This window comes from Balaenoptera musculus, chromosome X (assembly GCF_009873245.2).
Source record: "Balaenoptera musculus isolate JJ_BM4_2016_0621 chromosome X, mBalMus1.pri.v3, whole genome shotgun sequence".
Classification (NCBI taxonomy): domain Eukaryota; kingdom Metazoa; phylum Chordata; class Mammalia; order Artiodactyla; family Balaenopteridae; genus Balaenoptera; species Balaenoptera musculus.
The window spans coordinates 12,096,382-12,118,310 of NC_045806.1; the positions used below are offsets into that span (position 1 = coordinate 12,096,382).

Sequence of the window (21,929 nt, forward strand, 5' to 3'; positions counted from 1 at the left end):
ATATCTCATAGAGCTGATGTGGAGATGACCCAAGGTCATACACGGGAAAGGGTCAGATATAGGGGAGGCATCCAATAATGTTCATTTCCGTTCCTTCCTCTCTCAGGGGTGGGGCATCTGGTCCTGGGTTGGGGTTTAGAGGTGCTTTATGGCTTTGATTTCCCTTAGCAACCAGAAAGGTGAGTTTGAGAAGAGCAAGATAGAACAACTCCAAGCATGGTAAATAAAAGTTAAAAAGAGAAAACCTTTTCCAGGGTAAATCAAGGACAAACTTTCTCTTTTTCTTCTTCTTTTTTTTAAACATTTCTTGCAGGTATTTTCAGATGAAAGGCCAACTTAAAAGTGTCTACCCAAGCTTTACATACGTCTTTATAGGTGGGTGAGGGAAAACCACCCACTTCTTCAACCTCTGTGTTTTGTCATTAGGGTCCAGCCATCCCCAGAACAGATGGTACCTAATAGTATGGGCCGTACCAACTGAGGGCAGGGAGGAGAACACACGTTTGCTGATAATGATTCACATGGAGCCAACCGAGGGCCTGGTCCTGCTGCTATGAAATCCAGAAACCTGGCCATTTGCGGGCCCTCACACTATTGGTGGCTCTTTTACTCAGGCAGTTCTATGTTTAAATGTGTATATATGAGAAACTCAGGGTGTTGAGTTAATCTTAAGACTAAGGAAAGGAATTAGAGATGCAGAGAAAGTGTGTGTGCGTGTGCATTTGTGCAAGTGTGTGTGCACAGCTGTCTGGGTATTTTAAGGGGATACTAGATGGCTAGGATGTCTGGGACCTCCACACGCTCCAATTTGGTGAATACTGTGGGTGGGTTTCTCCCCAGCCAAATTGTCTAGCATGTGGGGAGAGGTCTATGCCTGCCTTTACATGTTTTAAATCCGTGCTCCACTCAAATGCCTCTGCTCCTGTTGGATGCATCTATGCTTAGAACATGTGGGGACAGATGAGTGAGGGATGGGCTCGAGCGGCAAAACTCTAAAAGGATGTTCTGAATAACCCCAGGAGAATATATTCCTAAGGTCTGTTAGTCTTTTTTCTTAATTTATTTATTTTTATTTTTATTTATTTTTGGCTGTGTTGGGTCTTTGTTGCTGCGTGCGGGCTTGCTCACGGGCTCAAGAGCACAGGCTCAGTAGTTGTGGCACACGGGATTAGCTGCACCGCGGCATGTGGGATCTTCCCGGACCAGGGCTTGAACCCGTGTCCCCTGCATTGGCAGGCGGACTCTCAACCACTGCGCCACCAGGGAAGTAAGCCCCTGATACAGTCTCTTTATCACTGATCTGAAAGATCAAGGGCCCAATGTCTAAGGAAACCATCCAAAGCCTTTATGGTAATTAGGTTATTGTTAAAAACAATTCCACAGCCTCCATGCCTCCACCCGTCCTCTCCCTGCCCAAGACAGGAGTGTATTTCTCAGCCCCATTGATGTTGGGCCACGTGGCCTGCTTTGATCGATGGGATATTATGACATGATGCAAGCAGAGGACTGAAATGTATTTATGACCGCACAGCCCTCCTATGTTTCCACCATCACCGGAAGCACCTGCCCCTGCTGGCTCACTGATCCGAGGCAGATGAGAGTCACGTGGAGCAGACCCATACTCAACCTATGGCTCCAGCCTTGATCCTCTGCCTTCCAGCTGACCAACAGTAACGTCAGTGAAAATAGGTTATCGATGTTTTGAGCCACTGGAATTTGGACTGGATTGTCACACTGCATTATTGTTGTAATAGTTAACTGCTACAGCCCTATCTCAGCCTAAGTGTAACACAATCCATTGGGTGGACAGAGGATCTTTATGCCAAACCTCATCCTCTTTTTTACAAGGCAGCCCTGCCGTGCCACTGGCAGTCAGCCCAGAACGCCCGTTTTCACCTTTCTTCCTAAAGATGCAGTGGTCCCATGCCAACATCCACTGCTCTCTTCTTCCTCACCCATAACCATTGCATTGTCTAAGATGCGCAATGATCCACAGTCTTGCTGTGAGAGTATCGTTATGAACCAAGTTATGAACTGTTCTTTTCGGAGGGTCTCTTATATAGGATGAACTCAGGGTATTCCTTCAATCAAAATCACACTCTTCCTAACTCCCTCCAAAATGGAACAGTAAGTAACAACAAAACCTTTGCCATAGCAACATTCGACACATGTCATTTTCTTTCTCCAGAAATGATTTTAGGCAAACCTAGATTTCAGGAAAGCAATACTTGTCTCAAAGATGTGAGTGGTATAATTATTTAGATGACAATGAATGACAAAAAAGAGACTCATTAAAATTTTCATTATTACTTAAAGTTTCAGGCATTAAAACTATCCTTCTCACAGGCCAAGCTGAGCTCCTTGGCTGCTGGTTAAGATATGCAAACAACTGAGACATGTTTATTTTATAAACATGTCATTTCCACTCATGTGCCCGGCACATGGTGGACATTCCACAAATGTTCACTGAACTGAATGTACAGCTTTCCTTTTCCCAAGAAAAAGGAGCCTCGTGAGCAGCAGAAAGAAACCCGAGGGTCTTCCTTCCATGACTCTACCCCAGTGTCCAACCACACTCACCTCCCATCTCAATGGTAAGTTCAGAAACATTTAGAAGTGACCAAAGTTGTGTGTACTATAGTCATTAATACTATTCACCAAAGAGTTCCAGCCTTCTACCTTCTGAGCACATGGAAGGCTTGCACTTCCTGGCCCCTGGTGGTTGGATGGGGCAGGGGGTCAAGGGGCTGTGCCCGGAAGTGATGTGTGTCACTTCCAGGCCAGAGAATTTAACTGCCAGGGTGAGGCTCTCCAGGGCTCTCCTCCCCTCTGTCATGGTGACTAATGGCATTCAAGATGGGGATGCCCAGCCAGCTTCATCCTGATGTGGAGCTCACCCTGGACAAACCAGGAGGGTCACGTGGTACAGGCAATAACTACACCTTCTGTTGTTTAGGAGCCACCAAGAGATATGGAGTGTGTTTGTTATCACAGCAGATCCTGGCCTAGCCTGACTGATTGAGTGTCTGTCCAGAGTACTCTGCCATAATTTACCACATCTTCACAAATCACGTGGTGCAGGATGAAAACACAGCACTTTTCAAGGATCTCAAAGATGAAGGAAATCATCCAGGTGTCCAAGTTTTATCCATATCTGCTGTGTGGCCAGATGCTGCTTTGCCATCTCTTTCTGTGACCACCAAGCTGGAAAAATGGGCTAAGGTGACTTCCTTCTATAACTGGCTCCTAGAAGTAAACACCTTCTAGGATAGCTTATGGCTGAAAAAATACTGCAGGATTCTTTGATACCTCCAGCCAAATCCTCTCTAATCTCCACAGGAAAATAGCACAGGGTGAATATACTGCCTGGGTATCTCAAAGCCTAGACGCCTAGCCCATCAGTCAATAACAAATACTTTTTTAGTATCCATTCTATTCCACCTTTGCACTAGGTGATTGGGAAGCTGAAGTAAACAAGACAACGAAAAGTCCCTGTCCTCAAAAAGCTTTCATGCTAGTGGAGGGTGACAAAGCAATAAACCTATATATACACAAGCAAATAAAAAATGTCAGGTACTGATACGTCCCATGAATAGGATAAAATAGTGTAATGATACAGATCAGGGTTGGCCAACTCTGACCTGTGGGCCAAATCCAGCCTGCGGCCTCTTTTTATATGGTCTGTGGTCTAAGAAATCCTTCCTACAATTTTAAATGGTTGCAACAAATGGAAAGAAGACTATTTCGTGATGCATGAAAATGATGCACAATTCAAATTTCAGTGTGCATGAAGTTTTCCTGGAACGCAGCCACACTCTACGTGATCTGCCCTGGCTACTTCTCCAAACTCCGGAAGTGCGGCTCTGGCCTCCGCTCTCCCTACTGCAGCCACACTGGCCCCTCCGCACGGCCACTGCAAAAAGTGGCCTCTGCCTCCCTCACTTCCTCCAGGGCTCTGCACAAAGGAAACGGAATCAGAGAGGTCTCCCCCCCACCCATCCCTCTGTGTCTCCGCCCCCTTCTTGATTCTCTTCATGGCACTTTTCACCCGCCACACGTGGAATATGAGTTCCATGAGAGTTGAAACACTGCCTTATTTCCTGCTGCATCCGACACAGTATGTGCTCAATAAATAAACAAATGAATTGTCACACGTTGGGAAGTGCTAAGGAGAGGCAAGGGAGAGCCTTTAGGAACAGGACATCACAACCAGTCAAGACTTTCATGATGCAGGGGGGCCTCAGAGTGGCTTTGCTTTATAATGTCCTAGTATCTTGGTACAGACTATAAGATCTAGTGGTAAGACAGAGAGAAAAGAGGACTTCTGGACTTCCCTGGTGGCGCAGTGGTTAAGAATCCGCTTGCCAATGCAGGGGACACAGGTTCGAGCCCTGGTCCGGGAAGATCCCACATGCCGCGGAGCAACTAAGCCCGTGAGCCACAACTACTGAGCCTGCACTCTAGAGCCCACGAGCCACAACTACTGAAGCCTGCACGCCTAGAGCCCGCGCTCCGCAACAAGAGAAGCCACTGCACCGCAATGAAAAGTAGCCCCCGCTCGCCGCAACCAGAGAAAGCCCGCGCACAGCAACGAAGACCCAATGCAGCCAAAAATAAATAATAAATTAAATAAATAAATTTATATAAATTTTTAAAAAAGGGGACTTCCCACCATAAAAGCAACCTAAGAAGAAATACGGAGATTGGGATTGACATGTACATACTGCTATATTTAAAACAGATAACCAACAAGGACCTACTGTATAGCACAGTGAACTCTGTTCAATATTATGTAATGACCTAAGTGGAAAAAGAATTTGAAAAAGAATAGATATATGTATATGTATAACTGAATCACTTTGCTGTACACCTGAAACTAACACATTGTTAATCATCTATTCTCCAATATAAAATAAAAAGTTTAAAAAAAAAAGAAATGTCTCATCTCACCTCATCTCAATCATTTTCCCAATTGTGGATAGTTTCCCGCCCTCTCTGTTAATCTCAAGTGGTGGGAAAGAGCTGAGCTTAGAAATGTGCTCAGAAACAATTTACTGTCATTTGTGTCCCTCTTCCTCTAGTACCTCTAGGCCACTGTGGTAATGATAAAGGTGCCTGGGAGTTCCAGATGGTCCTACGTTACATTCTACATGGAAACATCCGTGTGTCCAAATACTGCATTTTCATTCCATAAATTGTCTTTATAAGACTGTCCGAAGAGCAGTTCCTTAATGAAACTCGCTCAACATGCAGCTTTAATGTGATTTTTTTTCTAGAGCTTTTAGGGGTCTATACTAAAGGCTAATCCGCCAAGTCCAAATCAGGTGGTTGTTTTTTTTGGCCACACCACGCGGCCTGTGAGATCTTAGCTCCCTGACCAGGGAGTGAACCTGGGCCTTGGGCAGTGAGAGCGCGGAGTCCTAACCACTGGACCTCCAGGGAATTCCCCAAATCAAGGGTTGTAAATTAAAAAATAAGTCATACAAGGAAGTACTATATTCAAGCTATAAGATACAGAGGGTCCTACTGTATCCTGAATAGCAATAATAGGCTAAAGTGATATAAAAGCTTCAACCACCAGTTAAGGATAGAAAAGACCTGTCTACAGAAGCATGTAATGCAACACATTTACCTATAAGGCCATAAATGAAGAAGAAATTAATGGAAAACATTTCAAATGTATTTTGTGCCAAGGATGGTGCCTGATATGAAAGTGGGCACGAGCTCGTTGGGCCATCTGACTAGCAACGAAGTCAATGGACTTCCCTGTGCACGACTGTAGGGAGAGCAGTGGGGGCGGGTCTGCTTCCTGGAATTAAATATGGAAGGTGCATCTTAGTCCTTGTTATTCAATCCCCTTTAGAGACAATTTCAGGAGAAGGCAAGTGACACAAAGGTTATGAAGTCTCGTGAGCCATGTGGCTTCTCATGATACTTAGAGGTGTCCCACATTCCTGTGGATCTTGGATTTATTCCAGTCTCTGGCCGAGTTTGAATGACTCCACCACTCAGCAGTAGTCTTCCACCAGTGAAGTTATGAAAGAGGGGGCTAAAAGGTCGTGTGGGGAAGAAGGAAACAAATTCCGTCAGAGAAGAGTGGGGCAAACCTACCAGGACCCGGAATTAATCCTTTGTCACTCTCCTGGTATGTCTACATCAGTGACTTTGAAAAGATTTATGGTGATGGCTTCCCCTAGTGACTTAAGGGGGTGCCAAGATTCCTGGTGACAAGCAATGCTTATCAAATACACCAGAAACAGTGCTGGCCAGAAGGTCAATGTGAACAACAGGACAGTGAGGTTGCAGGTATTTATTTATCAAATGCCCAGAATGTCTACACTATTGTACTCAGGGCTGTCACATACAGACGTGAGACTATGTGCATGGAGCATCCTAGAGTTGTGCAGTGCACGCTCTGTGCAACTGTATATGACTACCCCAACATATATAAAAGCTGGAGAAAACAGACACAGAAATAAATCCCATATCTAGGTGGTTAATCTGATTATACTAGTGAGCCAGAAAGAGGCACTGGGTTAATCTTATTTCTAGAAGAAAACACATGCTGCTTAGATTGAAAAACTTAGCAGCTAAACAGTATGCACAGTAGATTTGAGTTGAGATTTTCCAACAGATTTATCTCAGTTCACAAATTCCATGCACTACTGACCCCAAACAGCTGTCCTAAGTACAGCTGGCAAGACTAATGAAATCAGGATGCCTTACACTCAAATGGCATTGAGAGCAATTGTGCAGGGTATTGGTAGCCTTTTGCATGGTTACTGCAGAAAAAAAAAATGTTCACAGACTCGTGTAACTGTACTAGAGGCACTGCTAGTCTAAGCTGAAAAAATAGGAGAATGTTCAAGGCTAGAAAGTGACCACTGTGGGGGAAGGGCAACCTAGCGATAGAATTGGCATCGTTGCCACCCTTTTGGGAAAAGAGGTGGTTAGAAGAGGGGAGGGTGGAGAGAAGAACACGCTCACAGACCTACCACCAAGGAGGACCCTGGACACGTCTTATAATAAATGAAACATTTTTATCTCAAAAAGCACAAAATACATTCATATCCCAGTGTCCAAACTATTACCATCTTGAATATGCTTTCACACTCAATTTTGATTTAAACAAGAAGTACATTAACATTAAGAAACACATTTCTTCTTGGATTTTTCTCTTAAGAGAAAGTTACGGGGGAAAAGAAAATGTATAATAACCAATATGATATACCTCCTTAGCCCTCACCACCCACTCGTAACTACGCCCGAACTTCTGTTTAACTGTACGCACGCCTTTCCTTCGCATCGGAAAGATTTAATTGAGCCAGGGGTTGGGTGGACTTAAAAACAGCTGAACAGCCTGAAAAGCCTTACTTACTTCAAACAAGTCTGCTTTTTTTCCTCCTGTCCCCTAGGCTCAAAATGAGATTCCCTTTTACCTGCGATCTGGCATTGAGATCCCACATCCAGGCTGTTGGCAATGAAGTGGAGCTGAACGACAGTGATCTCTCTCGTGTCCGTTTGGAATTTGGAAAGTTAGAAAGGTGTCGCTTGCTGGGCAAGGTGACTCTCTACCCCTAACACAGAGTTCAACCTTCGCAGAAATACTGTGTATCTCCTTCTGTAGTGTAAGTACATCTGTGCTTTATACATAAGAGTAAGACGTTTTCACCCCCAAGGACCAATTTTCCCCTGTTGGGGGCGATATCACCCTTGTTGAAAATGCATTTCCTAACGACAGCTACAAAAACTCAAGTCCACTTTGATTGTTCACGGCCAGAAATTCCAAAATCAATAATGATTTAGCACCACTTCAGTCAAAACAATTATATCTGAATCATTTTCAAAATCAAAAGCTGAGAAAAACAGTATAGTCTATGAAATACAATAAAACTGGGCGAAATAGTGCTCAGTCAGTAACATACCAGTTAAGTTTTTTTCATTACTCTCAGTTCATTGGGCTTTATCTGATGCTTGCTCATAGAATCAAAGATTTGATTATGGTTGAGTTTTACACACGTTTCAAAAAGCAAAGGACCAAAACGACTTCAGAGAAAAGATTTTTCTAGATGGTGGCAATGGGTAATTTGGAAAACCAGATAGAAAACATCTGTAGAAAGCATGGCAGTTTTCGATTTACAGAAGAAATTAACTAACTAAACTAACTAAATAAAGGAACGTTTGCTCAAGCTCACAGATGACCTGAAAATAAACAGCCCACAAAGTTATGTGTCATAAAAACAAGTCAATGCTTCATGAGAAAATCACTGTGGTACAGCAGAAAGTAACACAACATTGTAAATCAATATGTTTCAAATAAAAAAAATCACTGTGCCATCTGCACATACAGTTGAGGGGGAACTTTCATGTCCTATTACATCTCCAAAAGCCCCCACCCCCAGCGTTTTGAAAAACTCATGGCAAGAATCTTAGTAAGCCTAGGAAACAGAATACTCATTAACAAGTACAGAATATATCCTGCCCACTACGAGGAGTGTTCTGCATTTTTATATTGTCTCAAAAATAGTGGCGGCAAAGAAAGAACATCCTCTGTATAAGCCAACTTAAAAATCTGCATCACATGAAAAATTGAGCCCACCTACCTTCACTGGTCCATGTTCATAACTGGAGCCCTGCACCAACTGCAGAGAAGACATCATGAAAATATTCACCACTGCCCACTGCCTGTACATTTTGAATATTCTAATATCCACTGATTACCAAGCAGTTGACCTCAGGCAGCTAGAGCAAACTGGTTCAAAAGGCATTCTCCAGAAGGAAAGTTCGAAACCCCAGGAGTTCACAGGGAAAAACAAATAATCAGTTGTGATCAAAATCAATTAGTCAAGGTACGTTTCTGCACAATCTTATGGGGGGGAGAGAAATGAAAAAAAGTTTAAATGTTCACATGCTCCAAAAATAATCAGGAAGTGGACATGTCTTCTACTTGAAATGAGAAAGCCTCTAAATCCATTTCATTTCCAGCAAACTAAAAAAAAAAAAATCTTCCCCCACTATGCCCCAGGTTCAAGTTGTTTTAGAAGGAGGTGGTTTGGCCACCAATGTTTGCAGCTACAGAAGGCTGGGACCCAGTTGTGGATTCAAACTTTTTTCACAACCCTCATTGAAGCTTGCAGGAGCATGTGTCTTAAATCTGACACAGATTTTGGCAGAAAAAGCAGGGAAGTCTTGGCCGTAATCCTGTCGTGTCCCTACCAATAGCAGGGCAGTTTTGAAAACTGACTGAAACGCTCAGAACTGCTGTTACTTTACCCACGCAGATAACCTGTAACATGAAACCCCAGCACAAAGGCATCGAAATTGCGTTGCTCAGAAAGAGACCTCAGATGCTCACGCATCTCCATCAGTGACACACAGAAAGTAATCAAACGTGCTTTAAAAAACACACAGGCACGAAGACGACAAAATATCCACATGCCCATGAAAAGGAAAATATACACAAAATAATTTTTTTAACAGAAGTAACTTAGATTGAAATGAAGAACAGTGATTTTTAAAGAAGCAACAATTAGGTTTATTTGCTTGGGCCAGGGAATATCTCACAGACATTGCTGTAGAAAACATGTCATCACTTGAGTGTGGAATTCTTTAGAAGCACTGGCGAAGTCAGCTTTGGAAATTGGATGCATTGAATGGGTGGATGCCACAAAGGGCAAAATTCTAGAAGGCAGCCAGACCTGCCCTTGTGCTTGTCACTAGTTTCCAATCTTTGATTTCCAGGTTTTGGCTCTTTCAAAGCCGTTTTTCGCGTTTCTGAAATCAAGAATGGCCTGAGAAATCTCTTCATCTGTGTTCATCACAAATGGACCTAGAGCAGAAAGAAACATTCAGAAAGTTCTGGGTGACGAGAATATTTTCTTCTACCACGAAAATGGTATGTATTTCTGTAGTTCTTAATTTGAAACAAACTCAGGCATATCTGAACAGCAGGTTATTTTTGCAGCATCCAATCTCCGAGGACTGTAATACAAGTTTCTTGACTACGATTGTGTATGATTATAAAGACCAAACTTCAGATAAACAAATGCAATTATATCTCACTCATCCATTGCACGCTGTCATCAGCAATGGCAATCTCTTTATTCAAAACATTCTTAGGTTTGGTTCTATTACAACCATTTTTGTAGCTGTTAGTTCTTTTTATCTTTATTTTTTTATTGAGGTATAAATGACGTATAACATTATATTCGTTTCAGGTGAACAATATAATGATTCAATATTTGTATATATTGGGGAATGATCGTCACAATAGGTCTAGTTAACATCTGTCACTATACATAGGTACAGAAGTTTTTTTTCTTGTGATGAGAACTTTTAAGATTTACTGTAGTTGTCAGTTGCACTAGCATTGGCTAATGTCAAGAATTTAACTGATTTGATTTTTAAAATTGGCAAATCTCGTCAGTGTTGGTATCTCCACAATATATGAGGCTGTGTCCTTGCATGAGGGGTCTAAGTCATTTTTGACCATTAGTAGCATCTCACTGACAATAAAAAGGAGATTATAAAAATTTCAAGTCAAGAAAGCATCACATTTTGGATTCTCTAGGGGTCAGTGCACTTTTCCTGTAAAGGGCCAGACAGTATATATTTTAGATTTTGTGGGTCAAACGGTGTCTGTCTCAACTACTCAACTCTTCTACTGAAGCGCAAAAGCAGCCACAGACAATATAGAAGTGACTAGGGATGGCTGTGTTCCAATAAAACTTCATTTACAAAAACATGCAGTGGACAAATTTGGCCCATGGTCACAGCCTAATTCCTAGGTCTGAACTTGGCTTTTGCTAGAAGTGTAGAAGAAGTCCTCCCCTAATCGACCAGGAGGCAAAATGTCTGTCTCTTCCCTCTCTTCACATACTGTAGGAGCATCCACCTGTTGGATAAACGAGGCCAGCTCTTAAATGGCATTGGCAGTGTCTTGAAAGCGGTTGACAGATTTGTCCATTCGGTCAGTATATTTCTTCCCCCAGTCTTCAGAGGTGCCGTCAGGAACCTTTTACGAAGTGCTTCCTCTAAGAGGCTTTCTCTGAGAGACCTGGGTTAAAATATAACTTAAAACTTGGAATAACACAGGCAAACTTCTTAACTACTGTTGGCATATCAGCACAGATTCGGCACTCACTTTAGCGCTTGAGAAGGAAGACCCAGTATCACATGCTTTGATGATGGAATTGTTTAAGGGTAACTGAGAAACAAGACACAGGAAGCTGTGGGTAGAGCAAGGAAGTCAGTCCTGGATATTCTGACATGAAGGCGCTGGAGACAATCAGATAGCTTCCTGGCAGAGGTGCTCGGTACATTGTTGGAAACAGGGGTCTGGGGCTCAAAAGAGAAATTTCACCTGGAGATGGAGATGTGGACTGTACTAGGTAGGAAAGAATGAGAGAGCCCGCATATGCAAAAAAAATAGTAAATCCAAGAGGGCATCCTGGAAAAGCCACCTTTTTAAAGGACGCAGAGAGGAAAGGGAGATGGAACAGAGAAAATGAGAACAGGTACTGGGCCGAGGACTGACTTCCTGCACGTGATAATTTTGCTATAGATGAGACTTGCGGAGCACCCCTCCCCCCCCTCAATTACTTTTCTGTACAAACAGTACACTTCCGGGCTTCCATCTTGACACTTCTCTGGGGTATTCTGCTGTGATTCTCAAATCATAATGTGCACATAAATCACGTGGGAATCTTATTAAAATGCATATTCTGAGTCAGGAGGTCTGGAGTGGGGTCTGAAACTCTGCACTTCTAACTATCTCTCCAGTGAAGCCAATGTTGCTGGCCCATGGACCACCTTGAGAAACAAGGGGAGCGTTGGAAGTGTGAGCCCTCCAAAGCCACGGTGAGGAAGCTCATCTCCTCAAATCCTCAAGAAGAAGAAGAAAACTGAAACCAGAAAGTGTATGTTTTTGTTTTTCTTCTGTTCTTTTTTTTGGGGGGGGGTAATATATAACTAAATTAATTAAATTTTTTTTTGAAATTGAGGTATAACTGACATACAGCATTATATTAGCTTCCGGTGTACAACATAATGATTTTGTATTTGTATATATTGGGAAATGATCACCACAGTAAGTCTAGTTAACATCTGTCACCATACACAGTTACAGAATCTTTTTTCTTGTGATGAGGACTTTTAAGATCTATTCTCTTAGCAACTTTCAAATATGCACTACAGTGTTATTGACTATCGTCACCATGCTGTACATTACTTCCCCCAGAAAGCGTGTTTCTTAATTGAACAAGAAAATTATTTGCTAGTTATCAATAATCCCACAAATCCTCTTTTAAACTACACTTTTCATCCCTTCTCTAATTAAAGCTTTAAACTCCCTCCCTCTCCTGTAATAAAAATGGTGTGAGTTGAATCTCTCATTGTGTAGAAACTTCCTATAGTGGAGAGAGCACAAGACAAGGGTTTAGGAGACTAGGATTCAAATCCCAGCTCCACCACTAACAATTACTTCCCAGCAGAGAAGCCACAGGGCAGAGCAAGGGGCAAGCGGGCACGGTGAGAGGCGGAAGGGCAGGGTGGTCAGAAACCAGACAGCCTGAGGGTGAATCCAGCTATGTGGCCAACGAACCTCTGCACCTCCGCTTCCTCATCCATAAAGTGGGGATGAGAGTACCTATCTTGTCAGGTTGTTTTTAAGCTTAAATGAATTAACATTTGGAAAGCACTCTGACCAATCCTAGTAGACAGTAAATGCTACCGAGGTATCTGTTATGTAAATAAGGGGAACATCTGGATTCCGTTTTCCTCAACAACTAGTACTGGTTCCCAAATAGTCAAGAGATGGCTGTGGTAGTCTTCAAACATGCACAGGTAAAAGGAAAACTTAAACGTCTGGGTTTGAAAGAGTTAGCAAAATAAAATAAATAAATAAAACAAACAAGCAGAATGCTTTGCCTCTCATTAGATTAGGTTTCAGGGGCCATCTCTATGTTGTCTGGTTAATACAAATTTGTGTGTGCTGGCACACCCAGTGTCCGCAAGTTCTAAGCCTCTGGGAGAAGATTCACAGGAGATGAATGTCGCCTATTGTAGGTGGAGTCTTGGTTTCCATCACTGATGCAGAGGACATCGCTTAACTGAAAAGGTTTCCATCCCACACATCTTTTTCCCACCTAAATTCTAGCTGCTATTAATAAAGATGATGACCCTACTCAATCTGTCTGCAGGCTTCTTCCAGAAGAACAAACTATTTCAGGGCTGTTCAACCGAAAGAAAATGAGAACTATGAACCTTTGGAGTGGAAATCAGAAGTCTGCAAAATGGAGTCAAACGCTATGGGCTAGGTGGAGTATAATTTAATGCTTTTCCCTTAAGCTACTAATAAAACAAAAAAGACTATTTTAAAAATAATCAGTGTTCTATAGACCAGATAGATCTAACTGATATTTACAGAACATTCCACCCAAAAGTGGCAGAATACACTTTCTTCTCAAGTGCACATGGAGCATTCTCCAGGACAGATCACACCTTGGGTCACAAATCAAGCCTCGGAAAATTTAAGAAAATTGAAATCGTATCAAGCATGTTTTCTGACCACAATGCTATGAGAATGGAAATCAACTACAGGATAAAAAACTGAAAAAAAAAAAAAATACATGGAGGCTAAACAGTGTGCTACTAAATAACCAAGGGATCACTGAAGAAATCAAAGAAGAAATTAAAAAATACATAGAAACAAATGCCAACAAAAACACGATGACCCAAAACCTATGGGACACAGCAAAAGCAGTTCTAAGAGGGAAGTTTAGAGCAGTACAATCCTACCTCAAGAAACAAGAAAAATCTCAAATAAACAACCTAACCCTACACTTAAAACAACTAGAGGAAGAGGAACATATGTATATGTATAGCTGATTCACTTTGTTATAAAGCAGAAACTAACACACCACTGTAAAGCAACTATACTCCAATAAAGATGTTAAATTAATTAATTAATTAAACGGTACAACTAAAAAAAAAAAATGAACAAAGAAAACCCAAACGCAGTAGAAGGAAATAAATCATAAAGATCAGAGCAGAAAAAAATGAAACAGAAATGAAGAAAATAATAGCAAAGATCAATAAGACTAAAAGCTGGTTCTTTGAGAAGATAAACAAAATTGATAAACCCGTAGCCAGACTCACCAAGAAAAATAAAATTTCAATAAAATTAGAAATGAAAAAGGAGAAATCACAACTGACACTGCAGAAATACAAAGGATTATAAGAGACTACTACAAACAACTATATGCCAATAAAATGGACAACCACGAAGAAATGGACAAATTCTTGGAAAGGTACAATTTTCCAAGACTGAACCAGGAAGAATTAGAAAATATAAACAGACCTATCACAAGTAATGGAATTGAAACCGTAATTAAAAATCTTCTAACAAACAAAAGCCCAGGACCAGTTGGTTTCACAGGCAAATTCTATCAAACATTTAGAGAAGAGCTAACACCCATCCTTCTCAAACTCTTCCAAAAAATTGCAGAGGGAAGAACACTCCCAAATTCATTCTATGAAGCCACTGTCACCCTGATACCAAAACCAGAAAAAGATATCACAAAAAAAGAAAATTATAGACCAATATCACTGATGAACAAAGATGCAAAAATCCTGAACAAAATACTAGCAAACAGAATCCAACAGCACATTAAAAGGATCATACACCATGAACAAGTGGGATTTATCCCAGGGATGCAAGGATTCTTCAATATATGCAAATCAATCAATGTGATACAAAACATTAACAAATTAAGGAATAAAAACCATATGATCATCTCAATAGATGCAGAAAAAGCTTGTGACAAAATTCAACACCGATTTATGATTAAAAAAACTCTCCAGAAAATGGGCATAGAGGGAACCTACCTCAATATAATAAAGGTCATATATGACAAACCCACAGCAAGCATCATACTCAATGGTGAAAAACTGAAAGCATCTCCACTAGGATCAGGAACAAGACAAGGATGTCCACTCTCACCACTCCTATTCAACATAGTTTTGGAAGTCCTAGCCACGGCAGTCAGAGAAGAAAAAGAAATAAAAGGAATACAAATTGGAAAAGAAGAAGTAAAACTGTCACTATTTGCCAATGACATGATATTCTACATGGAAAATCCTAAAGATGCCACCAGAAAACTACTAGAACTAATCAATGAATTTGGTAAAGTTGCAGGATACAAAATTAATGCACAGAAATCGCTGGCATTCCTATACACCAACAACGAAAAAACAGAAAGAGAAATTAAAGAAACACTCCATTTACCACTGCAACAAAAAGAATAAAATACCTAAGAATAAACCTGCCTAAGGAGGCAAAAGACTTGTACTCAGAAAACTATAAAACACTGATGAAAGAAATCAAAGATGACATAAACAGACGGAGAAATATACCATGTTCTTGGATTGGAAGAATCAATATTGTGAAAATGACTATACTACCCAAAGCAATCTACAGATTCAATGCAATCCTTATGAAACTACCAATGGCATTCTTCACAGAATTAGAACAAAAAATCTTACAATTCGTATGGAAACACAAAAGACCCCGAATAGCCAAAGCAATCTTGAGAAAGAAAAACGGAGCTGGAGGAATCAGGCTCCCCGACTTCAAACTATACCACAAAGGTACAGTAATCAAGACAGTATGGTACTGGCACAAAAACAGAAATATAGATCAGTGGTACAGGATAGAATGCCCTGATATAAACCCATGCACATATGGTCACCTAATTTACAACAAAGGAGGCAAGAACATACAATGGAGAAAAGACAACCTCTTCAATAAGTGGTGCTGGGAAAACTGGACAGCTACATGTAAAAGAATGAAATCAGAACAGTACCTAACACCATACACAAAAATAAACTCCAAATGGATTAGAGACTTAAATATAAGACCAGACACTATAAAACTTTTAGGGGAAAACCTAGGAAAACCACTCTTTGACATAAACCATGGCAAGATCTTTTTTGACCCACCTCCTGGAGTAACAGAAATAAAAACAAAAATAAGCAAATGGGACTTAATTAAACTTAAAAGCTTTTGCACAGCAAAGGGAACCATAAACAAGACAAAAAGACAACCCTCAGAATGGGAGAAAATATTTGCAAATGAAACAAATGAGACAAAGGATTAATCTCCAAAATGTACAAACAGCTCATGGAGCTCTATATCAAAAAAACAAATAATCCAGTTAAAAAATGGGCAGAAGACCTCAATAGACATTTCACCAAGGAAGACATACAGATGGCCAAGAGGCACATGAAAAGATGCTCAACATCACTAATTATTAGAGAAATGCAAATCAAAACTACAATGAGGTATCACCTCACGCCAGTCAGAATGGCCATTATCAAAAAAGCTAGAAACAATAAATGCTGGAAAGGCTGTGGAGAAAAGGGAACACTCCTACACTGTTGGTGGGAGTGTAAATTGATACAACCACTATGGAAAACAGTATGGAAGTTCCTTAAAAAACTAAAAATAGGACTGCCATATGACCCAGCAATCCCACTACTGGGCATATACCCTGAGAAAACCATAATTCAAAAAGAGACATGCACCACAATGTTCATTGCAGCACTATTTACAATAGCCAGGACATGGAAGCAACCTAAATGTCCACCGACAGATGAATGGATAAAGAAGATGTGGCACAGATATACAATGGAATATTTCTCAGCCATAAAAAGAAACGAAATTGAGTTATTTGTAGTGAGGTGGATGGACCTAGAGTCTGTCATACAGAGTGAAGTAAGTCAGAAAGAGAAAAACAAATACCATGTGGTTACACATATATATGGAATCTAAAAAAAAAAAATGGTACTGAAGAACCTAGTTGCAAGGCAGGAATAAAGATTTAGACATAGAGAATGGACTTGAGGACATGGGTGGGAGGGGGAAGCTGGGGCGAAGTGAGAGTAGCATCGACATATACACACTACCGACTGTAAAATGGTTGGTGGGAAGCAGCAGCATAGCACAGGGAGATCAGCTCGGTGCTTTGTGACCACCTAGAGGGGTGGGATGGGGAGAATGGGAGGGAGACGCAAGAGGGAGAGGATATGGGGACACGTGTATGCATATGGCTGATTTGCTTTGTTGTGCAACAGAAACTAATATGGTATTGTGAAGCAATTATACTCCAATAAAGTTCTATTAAAAATAATAAATAAATAAAATAAAAATAATCAGTGTTCTTTAAATTTATGATCAGCCGGGGTTTTTTTTCTGAAATCACTGTGCATACCTGTAAGCAAGGCAAGGTAGTGTAATGGGATTTTAATGCATGTTAAATTTAATAATCAGATAAGCGGACATACACTATGTTTTGTAGCATTTATCTAAGTAATAGGTTGGGTTCTAGGTGCTTTTAGATGTTCCTCATTCAATCAAACAACAGTATTTTGAGGAAGTCAAGACAAAGAATTGAAGTGACTATTATGAGTCCTTATTCCAGGATTTTCTGCCTCCAAGTACAGTTATCTCTATTGTTTTGTTTTTATTGACGTATAGTTGATTTACAATGTTGTGTTAATTCTGCTGTACAGCAAAGTGATTCAGTTATACATATATATATACATACATACATGTATATTCTTTTCCATTATGGTCTATTATAGAATATTGAACATAGTTCGCTGTGCTATACACTAAGACCTTGTTGTTTACCTGTTTTATATCTTTGGGTTTTTTTCTTTTATTTTCTTGGCTGTGCCATGCAGCTTCCGGGATCTTAGTTCCCCGACCAGGGATTGAACTCGGGGCCATGACAGTGAAAGCGCCGAGTCCTAACCACTGGACCACCAGGGAAGTCCCTCTATTTGTTTTTTAAAATAAACTAAGAGTGACTCAAATATTTTAGAAACTTCCAAAGAAATATTCCTAAGAGGTCCCCATTTTTCACTAAAAATACAATAGACTACAAGGACAGTATTGAAATCACTGTTATTTATGGGAATTCCCTGGCAGTCCAGTGGTTAGGACTCGGTGCTTTCACTGCCCTGGGCCTGGGTTCAATCTCTGGGAACTAAGATCCTGCAAGTAGTGCAGCGCGGCCAAAAAAAAAAAAAAAAGAAAGAAAGAAAGAAATCACTGTTATTTTTGGTAAAGATAAAAACGATATTCAAGTCCCCAGTAGACCACAAAATCTTTTTTTAAGTTGAAATTCCCTATGACACTATGTAAAAAACACTATTTTTGTTTTCCCCACAGTTCAAACCTCAATGTCCTACATGTGGTAGATACTCAAGAAATGTTTCCTTAAAAGAAAGAGAATGAATGTAGAAATGAAAACCATGTATATATTTTCCTTTTACAATGGAGAAATGAAACAAAATCCTCAACTTTGTAGATGGAGAGAGGACAAAAATCCAGCTTTCTTCCTGGTGACCCTATATATGTACACTACTTTCAAAGAAAAGGAAAACCAACCAAAGAAATCGCCATCATTTGGGGCTTACCATGTTGGACAACTGGTTCTCTTAATGGCTCCCCAGCTATCAGGATGAAGTGGCTTCTCTCAGGATCCTAAAGTCAAGAAAAAGACCATCAAACAATAATCAGCCTTATTTTTGAATGTCTGATTAGGAATGATTTGAAGTTGACATTCGGGCCAAAGGGATGATGTCCCTAATTCTAAAGATAAATTCCAGAAATATTTTCTGTGCAACGCACGATATGGAAATGCTTATTCTTTAAGATGTTTAGTAGCAATCAGAACTCAAGAATATGTCCCGAACACCAAAATAATAACCTTCTCTAATAAAGAAGGAGAATTTAAATTAAGATTTTTCTTTAACTAGAAACATCTTTATGACAAACTATGTAATTGACTTGGCCTATAATAGAGCTTATAAATTTCCTGCTAAAAATTTAATTTTTAAAAGGGAAGATTATTTATGCAAATCCAAAAGTAACATTTTATTACTTTTGACATTACTATTAATGTAAAATATGCCCCAGAAATGTTGCACTAAATGGAGCCTTGGGCTTCCCTGTTGGCGCAGTGGTTGAGTCTGCCTGCCAATGCAGGGGACACGGGTTCGAGCCTTGGTCTGGGAAGATCCCACATGCCGCGGAGCAACTAGGCCCGTGAGCCACAACTACTGAGCCTGCGCGTCTGGAGCCTGTGCTCCGCAACAGGAGGGGCCGCGATAGTGAGAGGCCCGCACACCGCGATGAAGAGTGGCCCCCGCTTGCCACAACTAGAGAAAGCCCTTGCGCAGAAACGAAGACCCAACACAGCCAAAAATAAATAAATAAATAAATAAAGTTATAAAATAAAATAAATGGAACCTTACAAAAACATCCTAGGGGGCTTCCCTGGTGGCGCAGTGGTTAAAAATCTGCCTGCCAATGCAGGGGACACGGGTTTGAGCCCTGGTCTGGGAAGATCCCACATGCCGCGGAGCAACTAAGCCCGTGTGCCACAACTACTGAGCCTGCGCTCTAGAGCCCCCGAGCCACAACTACTGAGCCCACGTGCCACAACTACTGAAGCCCGCGTGCCTAGAGCCCGTGCTCTGAGAAGCCACCGCAGTGAGAAGCCTGCGGACTGCAACGAAGAGTAGCCCTCGCTCGCCACAACTAGAGAAACCCTGCGCGCAGCAATGAAGACCCAATGCAGCCAAAAATAAACAAAAAAATAAATAAATTTATTTAAAAAAGAATCCCAGAGATACCTGCTCAGGTAAATTTCTCTCCAAAAGTGTCCTATTGTGTTAAAGTCTCTAAAAGTTTTTGTTCAGAATTAAGATTAGGTTTTTTTCCCTGAAACTGAAAAAAAAAATTAATTATTAAATCCAGTGCTAGTGTGGATGCAGGGAAAGATACACTTTTCTATACATCATTTGGGAGATTTTAAGTGGGTGCTGTAATCCTTCTAAAGAGCACTTTGACAATATGACTTCAAGCCCTCCTATCGCTGATGTCCTCTGACCCAGTAATGCCACAGAAACCAGCAGAAGAACCTCCCATCACACTTGTGATAATATAAATATGTGATAATACATTATATGCTCCTACTCATACAAAGCTCTTTAATTAGAAATAATTATAATGTTACTAGTACCAGAAGATTTATCACTGAATTCAATTAACATGAAGCATATGAAGAACGAAGTTTTTAATCTTCCATGTAGTTAGAAATATTTGTATCTTACAGAACCGACATTTATTTCTCCTTCTGCCTCTAACTTTAAACAATTAAAAGGGAATTTAGGGTCGAATGGTTTCTGCAAAAGTCTTAATTTACTCCCTACAGTCCCAGGGCTGTGCATTTAGTACATCCACCCAGTGGATGCTTTAATCATTTCTTCATGTTTAAAAAACATCTGTTTAACCATTCCCAGGCCTGTATTTATTTACACATCACCTTATGTATCCATAACCCAATTTGCTGTCAAAATATGCCAATGTGAACTCAGCTGAAAATCAAAGAGTAAGCTAAAAAGGCTTCTGCTAATTCAAATTTTAAAAACAGATGTCATAAACCCCATACACTAAAGTTTAGTCTTTTAACCTTAGTACAGACCCTCACTCAGTCTCCACTTATTCTCACATTATACACAACGTTAATAATTAAGCTTTGCGGTTATCAGATCAATGAGATTCAAAGCTAGAAGACAGGAAAGCACTACTATACAGCAATACAAGGAAATGGACAGCTTAACATCAATTATGGAAATTAAACACACACCAAAAAAACTATGAAAAACAGGTACAGAAGCTTAAAAATTAGTCTAGGACCACTTACTGTAGTAGCCAGCAGGCCCTAAAGACATCGTCACACTTTATAGCTCAGGACAGTAATTAATATACATGCTGATGAGCCAGTGTTATGAGTAAGTTAAATTGCGCATACTACTATGCAATAGCCCAATAGTCCCCAAGAAAGGGGAAGGTTTCTACCTAAGGGCTTTGAAGAGGTGGAATTTCAGTGCGAATCAAATGACATATTCAAGAAAAGTATCTTAGAAAAATAGTTCTGATCGCTGGTGCTACATCATTTATAATTTAATCTGAGGGAAGACATCACTAAAAAGTGTTTCGAGGTGTTTGGTTTTGGAGGGGATACACACTTGAGTTCTAGGGTCAGGAGGCAGAGGAGAAAGGGTCGGGGGTCACGAGAGAAGGGGAAAGGAAAGGCCTACCTCCTTGTGCCACGGGTGTGCGACTCCTCAGAATATAAGTTTCTTAATTCATAAGATGCGTCTTTTGTGAGTGACAAACGTGTCCTACAGTTTACACAGTTTGGAATAATAATAGTGTTCAAAATACAAGTTTTGCTCCTTTTGATATTACTCAAATCAAATGATGACTTTCATTTATAAGTCAGACAGTAGGATAAAAGGACACTTGCATTTGGTCTGAAATGAAAAATGATTCAACTGCTGGGTACTGAGTTGTTTGGGAGTTGGGCTTTCCATTTCAGAAAGCTGAAGGTTGGAAGTAAGCCAGAAACAGAAAAACAAATATCGTATAATATTGCTTATATGTGGAATCTAGAAAAATGATACAGATGAACTTATTTGCAAAGCAGAAATAGAGACACAGACATAGAGAACAAACGTATGGATACCAAGGGGGAAAGGGGGGTGGGATGAATTGGGAGATTGGGATTGACATATATACACTACTATGTATAAAACTGATAAATAAGAACCTACTGTATAGCACAGGGAACTCTACTCAGTGCTCTGTAGTAACCTAAATGGGAAAAGAATTTTAAAAAGAGTTGGATATAAGTATATGTATAACTGATTCACTTTGCTGTACACCTGAAACTAACTCAACATTGTAAAGCAACTATACTCCAATAAAAATTAAAAAAAAAAAAAAAAGAAAGAAAGAAAGCTGAAGGCTGGTCCAAGCTTCTCTGAATGATTTTTTTTACAAAATTAACCTC

General features: G+C 40.4%; 2 protein-coding genes across 8 annotated transcripts in view; both read right to left on the reverse strand.

The window, feature by feature from the left end:
* The window catches only part of VEGFD (vascular endothelial growth factor D), a 35,842-nt gene extending 26,769 nt beyond the window's left edge, over positions 1-9,073 (reverse strand). Inside the window, exon 1 of the mRNA XM_036840462.1 lies at positions 8,604-9,073. Within this exon, the coding sequence (XP_036696357.1) occupies positions 8,604-8,693 (90 nt within the window). The 5' untranslated portion in view covers positions 8,694-9,073. The remainder of the gene's footprint in view (positions 1-8,603) is intronic.
* Positions 9,074-9,517: 444 nt separating this feature from the next.
* Positions 9,518-21,929, reverse strand: part of PIR (pirin) — a 103,730-nt gene continuing 91,318 nt past the window's right edge. For 3 of the 7 annotated variants that reach the window (XM_036840465.1, XM_036840466.1, XM_036840464.1), the window contains 2 exons: positions 18,484-18,550; positions 9,518-9,829 (listed from right to left, as the gene is read on the reverse strand). In XM_036840465.1, the coding sequence (XP_036696360.1) occupies positions 9,717-9,829; positions 18,484-18,550 (180 nt within the window). In that variant the 3' untranslated portion in view covers positions 9,518-9,716. Of the gene's footprint in view, positions 9,830-18,483; positions 18,551-19,704; positions 19,799-21,690; positions 21,731-21,929 lie in introns of those variants that run through there. The other 4 variants (XR_005018384.1, XR_005018386.1, XM_036840463.1 and 1 more) reach the window with 3 other exon arrangements.